Source organism: Erpetoichthys calabaricus, chromosome 17 (genome assembly GCF_900747795.2).
Source record: "Erpetoichthys calabaricus chromosome 17, fErpCal1.3, whole genome shotgun sequence".
Lineage (NCBI taxonomy): Eukaryota > Metazoa > Chordata > Cladistia > Polypteriformes > Polypteridae > Erpetoichthys > Erpetoichthys calabaricus.
In genome coordinates, this window is record NC_041410.2 from 95,804,881 (window position 1) to 95,826,173 (window position 21,293).

Genomic DNA, 21,293 nt, shown 5'->3' on the forward strand with positions numbered 1-21,293 from the left:
ACAGAAGTGAGAAAAACCACATTTCATACACTTATTTTTCAGGAGAAAAGAAAAAAAGGCATTTTTTTCACATTTGATTCAAAATCAGCAATTTCTGAACACAGACTTTTTTTTTATAAGTTGAGGAATCCCTGGATAAAAAGATCAGAGTATACAATACAGTAAGATGTAATTGGACAATGTTTTGGGAAACACTAGAGTTCAATCCTAGTGAGCACTGATTAAGCAGAAGCAACATGCATGTATTAATCTTGTCCTCAAATAAACAGATTGAACCACTGTTAACCTTTTAAGTGAGTATCTCATACTGTCAGTTTTTCTTCCTTAGCTCTCTGGAAGAATAGGAAAGACAGTATCCCATATGATCTGAATAACATGCAGTACTGTACGTCTTACTGATCTGAAATGTATTGTTATAAAAGTCCTTAAAATCAATAATAAAACAGTATATAAAGGTAAAGAAGTGAAGCAACATACCTTTTTGTCTATTCCTGCTCATTACCAAAACAAGTGAGAAAATATAAGACCATGTACCTGAGGCACGGAGATGACGCCTGGCTAAGCAGGACAGACATTCTGTATGCTGCCTATTTCAAAAGTGACTAATGTAGTAGAACACTAAAGCCCAAATATGATGCACAACACTGTGAAGATAGTGGTGTATGCTGAAAGGCTTACCTGTGTGGGAGGTTGCCCAGACCCATCTGAACAGACAAACTGAACAAACTCTTTTAGAGGGTCCTGGCCAGGATGGTGATGGTAACGAATGGTGGGGTGAGTGAAGTAAGGGTTTGATTGCTGGATAATGGAGGATGAAGGAAAGTGCAGAGCAGAGGCTGAAGCACGGGGGCTACCTGTGAAGAGACAAAAAATAAAAAGAAAGAGAAATGAGCAACTATAACGTATTTCATATTTGACATTGAGAAAGCAAGCAAACAAGTTGTGGAGAGTTGTAAGACTTTTTAAACCACTCAGAAATCAGTTAAACGAGAGTAAAGACACAAAGGTCTTGAATCCACAGCAGTAAAGTGATTTTCACCATTGGTATCTCATGTGGTCACTCTGTTGCTCTTCTGGTACCCACTCCAGTCTCTGGATACTACTGCCTCCCCAAAGACTTCTTCCTGCTCCCATTTTCCTCTAGAAACTCCTCTCAATATCAACATGATCCTCATACTAACAGTCCCCACTGTAGGCTAACCCCAGTGTTTACCACAGGATCATCATACCACCAGTATCCATTCCATGATAATTTAATTTTCCTCTTGGAAGTCCACTTAAAGGACATTTTTATCAGTCATCTAACAGTCTCTTCTTGGACCCAGTAGAACTTCTTCTTGATCTCTGCAACTAGCAGAGGTTGATGTCATTCAAAGAGCATAGAAGAGAAGAGTGTACCAGAGTCCTGTTGCCTACTAACAAACCCATTCCTTCACCCATTTTATCTACTGTAGATTGGAAGACACTCTTGCCCTTACAGTGCCAACAGTTTTTCACTAAAACTCCTTCTTGGTGTCAGTATTTATTAGAAGCTTCTGAATTCACACGTACCAACACCATTCATCAGGAGACACTCTAACCATTGTGGGTAGACAAGAATTTCCTCAAGGCTATGAGGCCATTCTTCTCAACATTGATGTCTATTGGTGTTTGTTATGGTCTCCTAATACCACTGTTTTCTACCAAAGGTTCTTTCTTCTTCTAGGAACGAACGTGTAATGTTCATGGCACCAGCTATGACTATTAGCCTGTGCATCTAGCAAAAAACATTGAAATAGATAGTGTCCATTAGAGAACCCTCGACACTTGATACAGTGTTAAAATGTCTTGTTATTTAGCAGAAAGTTCACTTTAACTGTGAAGATATTTCAGAAACTGGCAAATGATGCAACATTTAAAAGGAAGGACCTTGAATATTGTTTCTAAATGATGGTTTTCCTATTGATTTGGGCTCTTATTAAATCCTTTCTGCAGTAAAAAGAGGTTACAGATTACTAGTTTTGCAAAATGCTCATTAATATCAAAGCCATTTATTTTATGGAAATCGACTAGTCTGCATAAATAAATACCTCATTGAACATCTAACATATAACATGATTAAACTCACTTTGATGTAAGTGGTACAGTTTTTGATTGATTTTTAAGTATCTTTTTTGACAATCTTATAACCCTAATCTCATAACTAACAAAACAATGAGCCTCACAAAGATATGAGAAATATGCGATTATTCTTAAATATATTCTAAATAATAAAAACAGTTTGAAAGAAATATAGACTACACCTGTATAATTGAAAGGGTCAATTCCAGGCAGGTGGTACAGAAAGAATGAATACGTATGAGAATTTGGAGCACCACTGTTAAAAAAAATCTGCTAAAAAATATGACAGGAGCAAGTGGCACTATATTAAGTTCTTTCTCAGACCACCGACCTCAAGTCACCCCAAAGAAGTATGTACCAAATGTTATATTTTAGGTGCCTCAGTTGTCTTGAACTCTTCCTCCCATTCTGATGCTGATGAGTATGATCTCAAGTTGCTCTTTCACCATTAATTTCATTGTGTGACAAATGTAGGTTCCATCCAGAGTCTCAGTAACTTAAATCAATTTACATGGACATTTCAATTATCTTAGTATCTAAATTGGTGTATCTTTGTGCTGGATTTTTTTTCTCTGTACAGTCTGTTAAGAGTTGTGAAAACAACTATATAAAATAAGGACTGACTGACTGATTGAAATGGGAAATGGGGCTCCATCCGGGTACATCCATGTATCATAAGCCAGAAATGGGTCTGCTAACAGACTGCGTTTTAACTGGTTGGATAAACATCTACTGCACAATATGTATTTACTAGTACCTTATGTATTAGAAAACAAGTGTCTTATAAATAATTGGAAAAATTATGAAGATCAAAGGTCTTCTTAAAAAGTTTTTTTTAATTATTGAGGAAAGCACATTTGAAACAAGGAAACTGTAGAAGAATCCACTGGTCCAGAGAATGCAAGGAGCCATTTTTCTACTGCATGAAATATTTCTGTGCCTCATAACAAATTGATATCAGCACATCAATGCCCTGAGCTGACAGAATACTTTACCCTGTTTTGAAGAGTACTATGGAGCAGGAGTTTATACAGGCTAACCTTTGCTATGAAAAGTTTGTGCTAACTGGAAGTATAAATTAAGAAAATCCAGAAACATCACTGGTAATTTGTGCAGCTGTCTGTTTTAAATAGGAGTTGTTTACTTGGCTTAATTTGATTTACTCTATAATTTCAATTTTAGTCTCTAGATGTCAGAAATTTAACAATTTTGAGTATACTGCAGAATCTGGATGCACTGCACATGCAGACAGAAATGAGAAGAATTAAACTTCTTCCAGTAATAAATAAGGAATGCTGAACACTGATGAATGTGACAGAGAAATCAAGAGAAGACATAAGCTTTCATTGTGCTGAAAGTGTCTTATCAGTCCTTCTTACTCCCGGACAAATGAATTTTTCATTGGAAATGTTTAGAAATTTCATGAAGGGTTTTTAATGACATTTAAATCAGCCCTCTAGCTGGAAGAATCTCTAATCCTAGAGTCTCGGATATGGTGTCACTTCTGTGCCTGAATTTTCCTTGCTATTATCAAAATGCTTACTGTTGTGAGAAAAATCTAATTGGGATCATGATGTGCATACTAATACTCAAAAGTACAGCAGCATGGTAGAGCTGGAGTCCCCAGTGTTTTTGTTTTAATTACTGCTTCATATTTCAATTAAACAAACTGCTATTTTAAAGTTTTTGTCTTTACTGTGATATTGTACTTTTAAAAACTCACAATACTGTTGGTTCACTATCTGAATGCAATTAAAGGTTGTCTCAATAAATTCCCTAGTCATTTTCAGCCCTTATTTTTGTGTGATTTTTATTTTCTTCATTTTTAATGTACTTTTTTCTGTAGAATGTGGGCCCTTGTTAGTATACAAATAATTTTCAAGCAATTTTAATTGGGCTTCATTTTTGAGTCATTCACATGGAATGCATCTGGATCATGAGGCCAAAAATAACTAACTTATAGTAGTTCAAAAGCAGTACTGATAGATACACAGACCTGATCTTCATTTTAAAAGAGTGAGATAAAAGTTAAACAAAATATAACAGTTCATAGCAAAGTAATGTGGATGGAAAGGTGGCAGTGTGAGTATCACTTTTGACACACAGAACTTGGACTCCACTGTTATTTCTAGCTGGAAAGGTTTCTGCATGATGTCTTCATGAATGTTGGCATTCTCTCTGTAATCCATCAATGCTGTTATGATCCCTGATGACTCTAAACTAACCAGTACGTGTAAATATGAGCGGAAGAGGCCGTGTGTACAAGTGTGCCCTCAGCAATGGTGCCTGTATTAATGTAATGCTGCCAGAATAAGCCCTTGCTTCCAACAAAAATAGAATGGATGAAGGCATAATATTTAATAAAGTTTACTTTAACTGTTTTTTGTTGTGTAAAATATATAAAATACAAATGTAAGGCACAAAGTTTTTATATTTTAGAGTGTATTATCATTATCATCATAATCATCATAACTAATAATCAGTTATCAATAGAGTGACCACTAAGTAGACATTGGGCTTCCATTGATCACAGAATAGTTATCAAAGAGTTTATCTTCACTGACAAGGTAAATAGGGAGCAGGGAGAAAACCCTTCCCTCTTCTAACAGTGACCACTGGAGAACCAGCAAGTTCTAAAGGAACATTCAATGACCACATGTGAAAAGCTCATTCATACCAAAAAGGAATGTGAACCAAAAATAAGGAGAGACAACCATCATTAGAACAAGAACAGAGCAGCAAAAGACAACATCTCCAGATGCAGAAGCAATGTAGAAGAAACAAAAGACTGTAGCACAGTCAGAACCAAGAGTAATCAGGCAGAGCAACTTCTTCTGTGCAAGGAGGACTGTAGGATCTACTGGAGCAATAAAAGACTGCTAGTGAGAAACGAGAGCATAGAAATTAAATCTAGGATGATGTGGGGGTCTGTAGAGAGAAAACAACCCTTTACTGAAGCAGCAAGACACTAGCAGAGACATCCGAGCTCCTACTGGCCTAGCAGTGAACAGTTAAGAGCAGCTACTAACAAAAAGTGAAGGAATTGATTGTAGAGAGATGAAAAGAGAGCAGCTTCAAATGGATTTATAGTGACTAGAGAAGAAATAAAAGACCTGAGTGGAGCAGGGAGAGCTAGCAACTTCCTTTGAAGGAAGGAGACCAGCAGAGACACAGCAGGTCCTGTCACATAAACAATGACCTCCAGATGGAAATCAGCGCCTTAATGTAACCCCAACATTGATTGTATTTTGGTGGCTTGTTGTGGACTCACACAACCAAGTCAGCAAGTCATTCCATCAAGTCTGTTTTCTGACCCCCGGGTCTCTTTCGTTATTTTCTTGGATCTGTGCTCTGTGTGCTGTCATGTTCCTGTAGGCCTATGCATTCCCGCCCATGAATGTGCGTAGGCAGGCGTGAGTGCCTGTATCCACCAGCGCCCCGGATTTGCGTTATCGCACCCGCCCCGCTAACTGGTGCCTTGTGAAATACCCTCTATCACCGAGGCAGCTGCTTGTAAAGCTTGCCAAGCCTGGCAGATTACTAAAAGATCCATGCCTGATTTCTACTGAAATCGACTCAAGCGGCACCTTCAAGCAATGCTCTCAGGTCTCCTCCCTCCCGCAGCAGGCTAATCTTATTAGGGGCTGGGAGGATGCCAGGATTCCCAGTAGCCGGGAGCCATGCTTTTCACAGCCCTCCCCCGCACTTGTCAGTTCTCTTCCGAGTTAACTCCTTCAGCAGAGTGACTTTCCCACAAACCTCAGAAAAGGCAGCATGGTTGAGCAGGTCACTCTCTGTCAGCAGTTTTCCTGACAAGAGCCTAAGTCTGAAGGTTTCACACAGACAAGGCTTTTGTCAAATTAGGCAGATTAAGATATGTGTCATAACAGCTCTCTGGATTGGCTACATTTTTTAGTGCCAAATACAAGTTACGTCACATAGAATCTCAGGATTTTCATGAGACAGCTCAGTTGGAAGATCACATGCTTCTTTCTTCCTTTGTTTGTGCCAGTGTTCTCAACAACCTGGAACAGAACAAACATGTTGTATTATATAGTCTCTTTCACAGTGAACTCTAAGTAGGTAAAGTAACTCACTCAGGCTGTGTAAAGGGGACGAGGGAATTTGTGACAATATGCTTTCAGTTGAAATATACTTAGTTACTAGGAAGCAACACAGGCTCCAGCTTACCAAATACCTCCTAGAAAGGTCCATTGATTTTCACATATGCTTAAAACAAATCCTGGGAAACAGAGTGGAGTCAAATCAAGATAACATCAAGAGAAAGATGGTCTGGAGGTAGTAGCTCATAAACAGAAATTTAGAAAGATAGGCCAGCTTCACCAGAAGTGGAGCATTGACACCAGAGAGTAGCTAATACTGTACGTGACTAGAGTAGACAATGATGTCTAAAGAGCAACAGTTTAGACACAGAACCCAATGCAGGTGAAGAAAGTGGCCTGAACAAAAGCAGATACCAGAGAAGACAAGATGTCCTGCAGATAACAGTGTTTACTGGAACAGATTCAGACTTTTAGCCAGCAAGGTAACCTATACTGATAGAAGCTCTGTTGGATGAAAACAACAACCTCTGGAGAGAGGAACTCAGAATCACTAGCTTTATTAAGATGGCTTAAACATAATCTCCATGAGAAGCAGAAAGTGACTTTATAAAAATAAGCTTCACCAGGAACAATTCATATTCTCCAGAGACAGCAGCTCCACCAGGATCTACTAGGAGTAGAAACTAACTGATAAAGATAGAAGGTACTGTAGAAGGAGAAGGTGACCAAAATAGACCAGCTCCTGTAGAACTGAAGAGAAAGTTGAGCTCTAAACAATGTAGTTATGGAAAGATAGGCAACTACTGGGACATAGACTAACCGGTAATAAAGCAAACCTTACACAACTGGACTGAATTTAAGATGGCAGTTTTAATATCCACATCTTCAGATAAATAGCTTAACTAGGTCCATAAATTGCATCTGCAGATACAAATTCAATGCAACAAATGTTGATCTACAGAAAGAAAAGTTCAGCCACAGTAGAAAACAACCTCTGGAGAATTAGTAGCATTTTACTACTGCCTGTAGCAGAAGGGGAATTCAATAGAAATAGGACTGATCAGGAGAAAACTGCTGTGCCCAAGAAATTTGGCTCTAATTAACCAAACTCCATCAAAAGCAGATTATTACTCCCCGAGGCAGCAGTTATTAAAGTAGTAAATGAGTAGAGGGTGTTAAATAAGATGGTTCTCCAAGTAGCTGTTACATGAGTATTGGTGATATTCATATAGACCATAGCAGGCAGGTAACTTCATTAGGGGGCAGTGTATCTTTGTTAAAATGATGAATTCTGATGATGGTGCCACTTATAATTTACCGAAATGATAAGGTTGAGGGCGGCACGGTGGCACAGTGGGTAGCGCTGCTGCCTCGCAGTTGGAAGACCTGGGGACCTGGGTTCGCTTCCCGGGTCCTCCCTGCGTGGAGTTTGCATGTTCTCCCCGTGTCTGCGAGGGTTTCCTCCGGGCGCTCCGGTTTCCTCCCACAGTCCAAAGACATGCAGGTTAGGTGGACTGGCGATTCTAAATTGGCCCTGGTGTGTGCTTGGTGTGTTTGTGTGTGTCCTGCGGTGGGTTGGCACCCTGCCCGGGATTGGTTCCTGCCTTGTGCCCTGTGTTGGCTGGGATTGGCTCCAGCAGACCCCCCGTGACCCTGTGTTCGGATTCAGCGGGTTGGATAATGGATGGATGGATGATAAGGTTGAGATATCCCTAAACTGGTACTCAAATTTTGTAAAGCATTTTTTTTTCTTTCTGCTATTGCACAAGGAGAAGAGAAAAAACTCGAATAAGACATACCGTACAATGTATTGATATGTAGGATTCTGATTTTTTTTTAATACAGAAATATTCTGAAAAAAATGGTTATCTAAAGCCCTGTGGTGAGCTGGTGAGCTGGTGACCTGCCCGGGGTTGGTTTCCTGCCTTGTGCCCTGTGTTGGCTGGGATTGGCTCCAGCAGACCCCCGTGACCCTGTAGTTAGGATATAGCGGTTTGGATAATGGATGGATGGTTATCTAAAGGTCTAGGGTTCATTTATGGCCATTTTAAAATGAGAAGTTCTTTCTATAAAGACGATTTGCAGTCTTAGAGGGTCATACACAGTCCACCTATGATCACATCAAAGGCTGCTCTATTAAGAAACTGTAATATTTTTCCTATCTTCCTAACTCCTATATATCTCAAATTGCAACTTGCCCTTTAAGAAATTTATAAGACCATTTTCCTGACAAGTACAAACTTTAATTTGGCATATCAAGGTTATTCTTTTTATTTTAAGCTTCAGTAGCACACTTGAAGCTAATTATTTTATGCAACAATTCTCGCTTGGTTTCAGGCAATCATCCAATTCAGAGTGGTATGGATTGTCACCTAATATGCTCCTACACAAATATATTTGCCATACATGACAACAGCTTACTATGGCTACTTTATGCCCTTTTCTTTAATATTTATGTCTTCATATTCCATCATGCGCCCATTCATTAGCTACAGAGCTGCAGAGAGCCCAAGTCTAGCTGTGCTGCATCAGGCACATGGACAGATGTTTGGATGCTAGTCTATTGCAGGTTATACACATACAAACACCTGTTCTCTCTCCAAACAGTCACCAATTCACTTTGGATGTGGTAGAAACTGCATTTCCCGAAACAAACCCATGTGAACCATTGGAAGAACATTCATCCATCCATCCATCCATTTTCCAACCCGCTGAATCCGAACACAGGGTCACGGGGGTCTGCTGGAGCCAATCCCAGCCAACACAGGGCACAAGGCAGGAACCAATCCCGGGCAGGGTGCCAACCCACTGCAGGACACACACAAGCACACCCACACACCAAGCACACCCGACGGCCAATTTAGAATCACCAATCCACCTAACCTGCATGTCTTTGGACTGTAGGAGGAAACCCACGCAGACACGGGAAGAACATGCAAACTCCACGCAGGGAGGACCCGGGAAGCGAACCCAGGTCCCCAGGTCTCCCAACTGCGAGGCAGCAGCACTACCCACTACGCCACCGTGCTGCCCATTGGAAGAACATACAAATTCTAAATAGGCAGAAATTTGAATGTGGTTCTTTGGAGCTGTGATGTAGCAGTGCTAAATATTTCACCATTGTACCCCTATACATTCCAGCAATTGCTTTTCATTTGCTCTAGAATCACAGATATATTGGTATCACTTGGCGTCACACAAAGGATCAAAATTACACCAGTACCTCATAGAAAAAGAGGAAAATGAAAACAATACAAAGTGACAATGAGTTGATTACCACTGCGCTGGGTCTCATTCCCCTTATTTTAAAAATCTTACCTCACAATACCCAAAACTTCCCTTCTTGTCTTTACTCCTGCTTTTATCTGTAAGATGGGTTTTCTGTGGGTGGCCTCACCTTAACAAAAGTACACGTTCTTTTGACCTTGTTGGTTTTTAACTTCTGAGCCCAATGGCTGCAGCCCACTGACTTCTCACATTCAGTGCTCAACTGCTGACACCAGCACTACCATCCCCTTTGTACACCCCACTCAGTTCAGGTATCGAGGTCTTCCTTGGCAAGCAATCCTAATCAAACCTCAATGTGTCTCCCTTTTAGTAACCCAGTTACTGGCCTGATTTATCTCTCTGGCTGCTAAAAGGCAGAAAACAATCCTGGACACAAGTTCAACCCAGAACACACTCATTGCATACTTTCACACTTGCTCATATCTGGTAATTTTGAGTTTCAATTAATCTAATTTATAAGTCTTTGAGATATGGGGGTAAACTTTTATACTACTAAGGTTATACTACCTTAGAAGGCTGGCGTCCTTCAACATCTGCAATAAGATGCTGCAGATGTTCTATCAGACAGTTGTGGTGAGCGCCCTCTTCTACGCAGTGGTGTGCTGGGGAGGCAGCATTAAGAAGAAAGACGCCTCACGCCTGGACAAACTGGTGAGGAAGGCAAGCTCTATTGTTGGCATGGAGCTGGACAGTTTAACATCTGTGGCAGAGCGAAGGGCGCTCAGCAGGCTCCTATCAATTATGGAGAATCCACTGCATCCTCTTAATAGTATCATCTCCAGAAGAAGAGCAGCTTCAGCGACAAACTGCTGTCACTGTCCTGCTCCACTGACAGACTGAGGAGATCGTTCCTCCCCCAAACTATGCGACTCTTCAATTCCACCCGGGGGGGGTAAACGTTAACATTTAACATTATACATAGTTATTGTCTGTTTTTCACCTGCATTATTATCATTCTTTAATTTAATATTATTTATTGTATCAGTATGCTGCTGCTGGAGAATGTGAATTTCCCATTGGGATTAATAAAGTATCTATCTATCTAAACTGAAGAAGCCCGAGAAAAGCCCACACAGACATCGGTAAAACATACAGACTCCACACAAGCAGAGCAAAGCTTACAACTGAGCCACAATGTGGCCCACCTATCATCTCATGATATACTAATATACTGTTAATATAATAGACATTAGGAGTTGGAATTATTTTGGAAATTATGATATATATTATATATTATAATGTAGTAACATGATATTAAATAACATTTAGTCCAGTATTTTCAATATACTTGTTAACTATTTAAAATGGGTCAGGAGAAATATGGGAATGAATAAGAGTTTATAATAATATAATCATATTAACTAAAACTCACTTTTGACTTTTAATTATGTTAACATTTTTTAACTATTACTTAATCTTCTACATGATCAATATGTTAATAATAACTCATAAGCGGTTACTATGGTTGTGAAAACTAGTAAACATTTAGGTTTTTGTTATTTAAACTTTGTATTAATTGTCATTTTATATAGGCTTATGCTGCTTAGGGAAATTCATCTTACCAGTTTACTAGTTCTACTGGGGTGTTGCTCTGCTTTCTGTGTACTGTATGTAATTCAAGGTTCTAGTACTTTTACTATCCACTCTCCTTAAAACATTACTTTTCTAAAGATAACCGCAAGTGCCAAGAACACAGTGCACACGCAGAAGGTATCGCTCAGAAGTGTGCTGGACAGGCAAAGCACCTGCCAACGTAAAAAAAAAATAAAATAAATAAAAATGACAGGTGCCATTGTGTGATGCCATGATAGATGAGGGACATCTGCCCCAACCCTCCCCCTCCCCAAATGGTTATGGGCTGGTATCTCACCTGGTCTCACTCCTGCTAGGACTGGCAGCGGATGGTGGGTGAAAGCCATACGCGCCGACCTCGTCTGTGGGGACAGGGCGCTGCCAAAATCGAACTTTCCCGGCTTCTTAAGAGAACCAGGCGATGACAGTCCTGGCAAGAATGATCAACAAATGGCAAACGATTTATTACATTTTTATTGACATTGGCCTGTGAGCAGTAAAGTCTTGTATTTGATAACGTGACAAGCATGTACATGTACACTGTATGTATGCACATACACACAGAACGTCAAGGGAACGGGGAAGTCAGAGGGTTTAAACTAGAAGATACTCACACATGCAAAAAGACTATGTTGACAGCCAATGAAAACAAAAAAATACATTTGTTTGCTCACAAACAGAAACTTTTGACAATATCTGTATCAAATGTATTTGGAAATGTCAGAATAATTGGAACACTTTTTCATTTAAATAGGGTAATACTGGTTAAGTGTAGCTTTTGGTCCAGTGCAGATATCAAACAATAATTAAATCTATGATAAGGTCCCTACTAGAGGTCACAAAAGTGTCAAAATGAAAATGCACTGAGTAATGGCAACATATACTTGTACCAACTCCTAAAGTTCTATGTGCCACCTATATAAGTGGATATACAGTGACAGGTGAAGCAGTATAGACAGGCTTTCATCTTTTTGGAGATCTGCTGGAGACCCGCAGAGGAATCTCTTTAAAAAGACACTTAAAGTGTTATTTGCTTCTTAATGTTTAAACTGAGCAGTGTAAGAAGTCAACAATACAGAGTGACTTAGGCATGTTTTTAGTAGAATAGGGAAGAAGCTGGTCAAAAGGTGTCTTAAACCACCAGCTCTGCACATCAGTAAAATAATTGATCACAATACCGTTTCCCTAAAGTGGACAGAGGAGAAGATGGACTCATCTCCAGTATACTGTATAACTTAAACATGAGCCTCAAGATACCTATCAAAAACTTATAGACTATGTGATCAGATAATAACATGAAGCATTTAATGAGGTAAATGCCATGAGACTAATGTAACTATCAAGATGGTGACACTGATGGTACATAATATTGAAGTGGTGAAGATGGCAATGATATTGAAGGGGGGACTTGAATGAATCAGATGTGAGGAATATTGCAATGATCAGATGCACAAATGATTGTACTAATGAGATCAGACAAAAAGATGGTGAGATTGACAGATTCAGCTAAAAAGACAATCGGCGTGATTGGATCAGATTATCAGAGAAGGAGAATTCAAGACTGAAGGGATCAGATGATGAAGGAGTGAGAGTGAAAAGAGAGAAATAATCTGACATTAAGCTGAGGAAAAGCTGTAAAGGTAATAAGGCTGAAGGCTAAAGAAGTGGAAACGGAGAAACTGATAGAATGTCACTCTCCAGGGGAAAAGTTCTGTTTTATAAAAATTGTCGCAATTGCACAACAATGCAAGGGTTAAACTATTGATTACAGTTGCTGAAACTCATGTGTTCAAATTATTCTGACAGCAACATATACAAATATACAAAATCTAAAACTGAAAACTTGTCTGAACAGGCACATAAGTCTCTTTTTTTAGTATGCTGCTGTACTGGAGACAGTTTGTCAAAATAATAAAAAAAGGAAGCAAGAAATCCAAATCAAAAGGTTTCACTTTACAACATCACTGTACTGCATGAGGAACCACACAAGATGAATACACAAAATGGTGGCACAGACAAAATCAGAAACAGAAATACATATGAGGTATGCTTGATAACCTGGCAGGACCCTCACGTTACAATGAAATTTCACTGTTATAAAAGTAGGAAATGGGGCGTAGCTCTCCAGTCAAGAAATCAAAGGGAAAACAAATTTTGCATCTTATTTACATTATGCTACCAAAAATGTATTGTTTCATTAGTCTCTTCAATGCTAAAAAGCTGTGGACATTCTCCCACAAGTTTCAATGATCACATCCCTTAGCCTCATCTCTACTAACTATTATTATATTTATCTACACATTCAAGCATCCATTTCCTGTACCTGGATAACAAGGTGCTGCATCATATCCTAGCATTACTAGGTGCAAGGCAAAAACCTAACCTGAATAAATCACTTATTTACACAAGGCCAGTTTAGAGTCAGCAGTCAAACTAATATGCATGGGCTTGGGAGGTGGGAAGAGACCAGAATATCTTAAGATAATCCTTACAAGAATGATGACTGTGTACAAATTCCACACAGACAACTGACTAAAAATGAATACACGTCTTAGGAGCAGGGTAAGCTGCTGTGCTGCCCAGTAATATACTGTATTTTGGAAAATAAGAATTAAGATCTGTAGTTTTAAAGGCAAGCCATAAATAAAATAAACAGGTTATGGATACTAAGAACTGACAAATGCAATAGTCTGTTGCAGATTTTCATTGTGTACTCTTTCAAAAGTATATGAGGTATACTGAACATTGATAAATGAGTGGGAATACCTATTTTATGTTATCTAAAATGCAAATAGGCAACTTTTCTATTTGGCTATCTAACTCCATTAAGTGTTCTGACAAGATTATGTTTAACCAAGTTAAGTAATGCTCATCTGCAATAACCTACACTTTGAAGATCATCGATATAATAGGGGATATTAGTTCATATAAAGGGGACTGCATTGATTATGTCACTACTATGGTCAGTATTATCTGTACATGTAGTCACCAAAGAGGAAAACACCACGTTCTCAAACTCCTTTCTGCTAACCATGATGAATTATTGAATTATCATTCAATCAGCAAATCCTTATTTTACATAGACCCTTTCACATACTGTGCAAAGGCACTTTATATAGGACACAGGAATACTACATAAAGCAAAATAAGTTTTATGCCTAACAAGTGATTTCATGTGTTTCATTTAAGTCATTCAGAAATATTTAAACACTGAAGTTTTCAAAAAAACCCATCAACCTAATGTGTCCATGTCTTCAGATCAGCCATACTACAGGTTGATATCGACCTATCAGTGTGATTACAGAAGTTGACTTTAAAATTACAAAGTGGTAGGCTTACATCTCTCTGAGAGCCGAAAGTATTGGAAGTGTATGAGTAAGCACTTCAGAAATTGAAGAGCTCAGTTCCAAAATCAGCTAAGTACAAAAGATAAATTTTGGAGATAAATAGGAAAATCTGGGTCCGTACTTAGCAGATTTTGAAACTAAATCCCTAAAACTATAGCACTACACTGTTGCAATTAGCAGGTTTTGAAGCTCAAACATATTTTCGGCGCATGACCAACTGCATGAAAAGTCACAATCACGTGTTCACTAAATTTTACCAAAACGTGTAATTAGCAGATTTTGGAACTCACATCTTCAATTGTGCTACATTATAAATGTACCATATGAAGGACAGGTGTGCTCACCTTGGTAGAATTCTAAATAGTATCCATTACTGCAGTCGATCATACTAATGTATTACTTCATGGAGAGAACACTTAGGTCTATTCTGTACGATGAAGTGTCTCTCTAATTATGCCTTTCAAAACTGACACAAACAGACTTCACCTCTGAAACATCCATAATAAGCAATTCTTATATTTATGCGAAAGTGTACTCCATGTAGTCCTGCATCAGTAGTGATAAACTACTTATTTATTTTTTGTCATCTATCTCTTCATTTTCTTAACTGTTTTAGTGTAATACAGGATTGCAGAGAGTCACAGCACATCCTAGTAGCATCACACACACGTCAAGAACCAATCAGGGCTGTGATATCAGTTAATTACTGGCACACATTCTCTCTCTCACACACACACACACACGCACACACGCACACACGCACACACACACACACACACACACACACACACACACGTATTGACACCTGGTTAATTTAGCGTTACCATTTAACTGAGCACATATCTTTTGGGCAAAAGCCCTAGAAACAAGAGTTCAACATCCATAATACAAATAAGCTGGGAGTCAAACCTGGGCCCTGAGGCTTTGAGGTAGCAGTGTTGACTACCCAATAAAATGTTGCTTGTTATTCCCAATGTCATGGAATTAGTTTGAAAGCAAACAGTTCCACTTGCCTGGTTTTGCTGTAGTTCCATGGCCATACCTTTGGAATATGTGCCAAAATTAAAATAACCCACCCAACAAAATGTAGACACTTTATCTATTAATACATTTTAGAATAAATCAAGATTAGTTTTCTGGGTATCTCTTAGAATGTGGGGTCACACTTGGGTGGGGTGAGATATGTGACTTCAGAGTGTTAAGAGTTCATTAATGAGAATACTAGAGGGTGCAAAGAAAATTATTTAATTTATCAATTATTTTTCCACTACCACTCTGTCTAGTTCAGTGGCATGAATAGAAAGAGCCTACGCCTTGGCAGCTTTGACACAAGGCAGAAACCAATTCTGGACTGGATGCTAGTCTAGAACAGTTCTAATAATTTATTTTTTTAATGTAGGTGATATTTAAAGAAAAACACAAACATTAATATTTTTAATAGTTTGTTTTAGAAGCTCATCCATTTCATATTTAAATATGTAATGCGGGCGTTGCATCGGTCTGTCGTGGTGAAAAAGGAGCTGAGCCGCAAGGCGAAGCTCTCAATTTACCAGTCGATCTATGTTCCTACCCTCACCTATGGTCATGAGCTATGGGTAGTGACCGAAAGAACGAGATCGCAAATACAGGCGGCTGAAATGAGTTTCCTCCGCAAGGTGTCTGGGCTTTCCCTTAAAGATAGGGTGAGAAGCTCAGAGTAGAGCCGCTGCTCCTCCGCATCGAGAGGAGTCAGATGAGGTGGCTCGGGCATCTGATCAGGATGCCTCCTGGACGCCTCCCTGGTGAGGTGTTCCGGGCACGTCCAACCGGGAGGAGGCCCCGGGGAAGACCCAGGACACGCTGGAGGGACTATGTCTCTCGACTGGCCTGGGAACGCCTTGGGATTCTCCTGGAAGAGCTAGAAGAAGTGGCCGGGGAGAGGGAAGTCTGGGCATCTCTGCTCAAGCTGCTGCCTCCGCGACCCGACCTCGGATAAGCGGTAGACAATGGATGGATGGATGGATAGCTTCAATTTCCAAAGGAGAAACAAATAATAAAAATTACACTAACTCACCTTGTTGAACTTTACCCCCATCAGCTTTGGAGCCATTTAATGAATGAAGTCCCTTCAATTTCAGTAACAGATAGAGAGACAGCCTTGCAGAATTGGCTGATTTTCCAGGGACTGCTCTACTTGTTTAGACAAACTAAGTTTTGCTCACACCAAATTGTACTTGCATATGATTTTGCTGGTGGTGCTATACAATAAAACTGAAATGTATTCATGAATTGTACTATGCACTGCAGTTCATATGACTCATTTGTATAGCATGTTGAATCTTATGCATACTACACTAAACATTACAGATCACGTTATGCACTTCTGAAACCCTGTCACGGACACTGCAGGTCAAGGGGCATTTTACACACAATCCTCCCATCCTAACCAGACAACGACAATGATCACAATGACACTGACAGAACTTATTTTGGCTGTGCTATTCTCAATATATTAGTGATAACATGAGCATAATTTCTTGTACACTTTACAGTACTCAACAGTATTATGCCAAGATGGACAGTGAGGCAAAAGGATTTCTGTCCTCAAGAATATACACGGGGTGGGTGTACACAATTCGAGCATGGACTTGTGTCATTTGGATCACAATGAGAAATGGTTAAAGTGCCACTCCAGAGATTCGCAATCTACACATTCACTAATTATGTTGGTTAGTTTGTAAGTTTTTGTAGGTTCTCCCTTTTTGAGTAAAATCCAACTTTTACTTCATTTGCACATAGTGGAAATCAGCCAGCAAACACTGGATGCTCTGGCCAGTAAGATTCAGATAAACTGATATATGATACCCCCACTTTGTCTTCATCTGTTCATTACCAGTGTGGCCTCTTTTAGGAAGTGTAGCACCCATCAATACATAGATTCTGTGAACTTTTTTTTTCTGTGTAGCAACAGTCACAAAGAAGTACTATGCCATAGGGTAGACTTAAAATCACTTCAGCTATGCTGATACCACTCAAACACACACTTGGAAATAGACATAAGCACTCTCTCCTTATTGCCTGGTGAGTCTGAAAAAATTATAAAGCAAACTGTTTGACTGTGTTAGGTCTATCCTAAGTTCTGAGTTATCAACTCCAATGGCATCTGTTAGTCACTGCCGTTAATAGACCCGTTTTACTTAATGAGGTAGCAAGGGAAGATATGCACACATTTATTTGTTGTTACACATACAGAAATGATACCGCATATTTATGGAGAACAGCTGAGCAGAGAGCTCTCTCCCCCAAGACGGCAAGAACCTTTTCACAACCAATGATATCTGACAATAAGCTAGAGCTAGAAAAGACCGCCTATAGGATTTATGTCATTTTGCCTTAGTGAACACTGCATTTGCTGGCTTTGAGCATATACAGTAGCAAGTACACCATTTATTAGAGTATCTTAATATAAAGAATACTCTCCCAAAGCAGTATGCAGATACAGTACAATTCTAAACATGAAATTCATGTACACATTTAACAACTTGTTCAGGGTCACACAACAGAACCGTGTAAGTTGGCGCAACTCAAAGTGGTGGTCTGTAAACCAGCACCAGTCTGTGCACCACTGAGTGCCAATCTGTGCCAAATTGACTGAAATAAAATAGCACCATTAAAAAAAAGAGCAACAAGATAATAACAATAATATAGCCAAAATACATTACACTTCTCATCTTATACTTATTCTTCATCCTTTCCTAAGAGGAGTAATTACTAATTATTAAGTTTCCGTATTTTCACACAACCTGTAATGAATACTGCTACAGTTTTGATTACTAACATGTCAATAACGAATGAGGACATTATTTCTTTTTTCTTAATTCACTGAACAACTGTCCATTCTTGCTTACAGATGAAATAGCCAAACTGCACAGAAACCATTATCATGAAAATATTATAAGATGATTTATTATGATAACTGTTTGGTTGTTTAGGAGTCACAGTCATTTTTATTTATTTTAAATTATTTAGCTGTTCTTAAGAATATGGTATTAGAAAGACCAGTGACGTTGGCAGTGACATAACTGGGGCATCATTTGAATCTCTGAGTGTTTATTCTTTGGCACATTTCTAAATTTACATGTGACAACACTACTACTCTTTCTACTACAGCTACTAGTATTACTAGACTTTGGACATAAGCAACGAATCAAACAATCATTCTGAGCTGCTTGGTTTTCCTCAAATTATTTCTACTTTGCCTCTACACCCAAACCTGATTATAAGTCCTTTTGGACTTATATTTATCCTTAATATGCAGTTCGTAAAGCACGATTCAATACACATTATTAAAAGGTATGTTTCTTCAGCTGTGCCTGATTCAGCTATACTTAAGTGTGTACAGAGTGGGATATGAAGAGAAGCCATGGAAATCACCTGCCTACTCCCTTCATACCCAGATGTCATTTGCCCAGATTACATTTTTTTTTGTTCTTTATTTCGCCTTATACAATTTCTTGTATTAGGAATTTGGTAGTTTTCGCATACCCCTTGGGGTCAGAGCGCAGGGTCAGCCATTGTACAGCGCCCTTGGAGCAATTACAGGTTAAGGGTCTTGCTCAAGGGCCCAGCAGAGTAGGATCTCTTTTGGCAGTGACGGGGATTCGAACCGGCAACCTTCGGGATACCAGCGCAGATCCTTAGCCTCAGAGCCACCACTCCGCCCTCTTCCCTTACATTCCCTTACCGTGGACTGACTCTTCCCATCTCTACACTCTCCCACACCCACTGAAGCACCTGTATAAAAGATCTCATCCTCACTCTCAAGTCATTGCCAGACTACGTGGAAAATACTCTCCATTATTCTCAATGCAACAAAACTTAACACTGCTGTGCTTCTGCACTTACTGACTTTAATAGCTCTTTTAATAGGTGTATTATATATACCTCTCATACACCGGATATCAAGCAAATTAATAACCTTGATGAGAATAAAAATGTAGATTTACAAATGCAAACAAAAATTCAAGACAGCTTCATGAAAATATGATTCCCATATATTCAATTTGCTTTTGTTGCCATGAATTATGGAGGAATTCAGTAACTACAATATGTTACATATGTAATATACACTATTTATTGATATATATTGACTTATGATGCAATGAAACCCTCGAAATCCAAGATTCATTTGCAAACAAATATAAAGAAATGACTTTAAAGCTTAAGGGGTCCTTTGAAATAAAACACGTTCATTTAAATCAGTAACAGATTTGAAACTTTGAATTGTTGATGCTAATAAACCAGGCAAAATTGGTGAGAACCTGGTAAAAGGCTACTCTGAAGACATCTAAAGGAAATGTTAGTGGCAAAGAAGGTGGCTCTGCTTGATGAATTTAAAATCTGGCTAATAAAACGGAAGGTCAGCCCATACTAAAATTAGAATAATACATTTCTTTGTAGGTAGATGAATGTGTAAATGTTGCAAAAATGGAGAATGTGATGGTATATGTTGCCTTTAAACACAATGATGATTTGAGGCAGAGTTCTTTTACTGTCCTTTATTAACAACAAAATAACTTGTTCTTTAGAACTTTCAATGACTGCCCTGCCAAAAAAGTGAGCTGGATTTCAAATTCTTTGCACATGTATGTTCGAATGGCGCTGGGTGACATTTCTGAATTGTTACCCAGATTATGGTGCTTGCACCAGTCTGTAACAGAACAAATTCCTTCTTAAATAGGAAAGTCTTGCAACAAAAATCTCACTAGAAGTAGTGTGTTCTACAATGTCACAAGAAATGTGAACCATATAAAGAAGAATGAGTAAACTTCAGGATGTTTCATTGCATTATATTACGTTCAATACAGCTCTTATTGCATGCCAATGAATGTTGGTCAGCAATAGGGAACATTCGGTCAAGAATAGCTAGTTACTGTATAGTATGAGCTTAGCCAGTTTTTGAAGGCAAAAATCAAACTGGTCACAATTTTCACAAATATGGACTTAACAGCCTGGTTGGAGTATTTCGCTGTTATCTTTTTCATTTTCAACAAACTGAACATCGTCATGAAGGGAAGGATGGCTTCTTGCTTTACTATGGCAGATACTGTAAGATCAACTGACAAAAAATGAAAACTGGAGGCTAGGAAAACTTGAATGTCAAGACATAGTTATTACATGTTTTGCAAATTAGCAACAGTCATCACCGAAAAAGGTGAAGAAATTAATATAAATCTGTATGAAGTGTTTTCACTGAACACTTGAATTTGTCAAAACATTTTGAGTTTTATTTACTGGGACAAGGAGATGCATGGAAAGGAACTGGATGGAGCTGAAATTCATTTATCTCCCTTAAAGATGACTTAACTCTGACTATGGAGGGTAAACTATAGGAACTGGCAGACGACGAAGGACGAGGACAGTTTTTGACACTTGTTTCCTTTTTGATAAAAGTGAAAGCAGATATAGTGCTATAGATCACAAGGATTTCTCTGAAAACTGTTCTCCCATTTTAGTCAACATGAGTGTGTAAAACTGGCTTGTCAAGCATGATTGTTATCAAGTCAAAGTACAGACACTGTGAGCATTCATCTTCCTCTGGGACACTGTCCCAAATTAAACCATAATTGCATATTTTAGCAAATCAGATACAAACTCATCTTTTACACTAGTAAAGGTTTATTCAGTGTAATTACTTAATGTACTGTACTATTCTTTTCTATCTTTATTAAATGTTTGACCTTTCATGGAGTTCACCATCACAAGGCACTTTATTTATTGGATATTGTATGATTGTTTCTGTTTTTCTACTGTTGAAACCCTATATGTTTGAACAACTTGTCTTAAGTCATCAGTGATCAAGATTTAAATCAATATGATTTTATATATTTTATAGTGAAAGTCATTCTAAGGCACTTAATAATAGCTACACATTTTTTCTGTA

At 38.7% G+C, this 21,293-nt stretch overlaps 1 protein-coding gene across 9 annotated transcripts in view; it reads right to left on the reverse strand.

The window, feature by feature from the left end:
• LOC114667985 (nuclear factor 1 X-type-like) overlaps positions 1-21,293 on the reverse strand; it is a 283,643-nt gene that overhangs the window by 32,140 nt on the left and 230,210 nt on the right. For 6 of the 9 annotated variants that reach the window (XM_028823550.2, XM_051920400.1, XM_028823551.2 and 3 more), the window contains exons 9-10: positions 11,323-11,454; positions 679-854 (exon numbers count right to left, since the gene is read on the reverse strand). In XM_028823550.2, coding sequence (XP_028679383.1) covers positions 679-854; positions 11,323-11,454 — 308 coding nt within the window. The remainder of the gene's footprint in view (positions 1-678; positions 855-11,322; positions 11,455-21,293) is intronic. The other 3 variants (XM_028823555.2, XM_051920401.1, XM_028823553.2) reach the window with 1 other exon arrangement.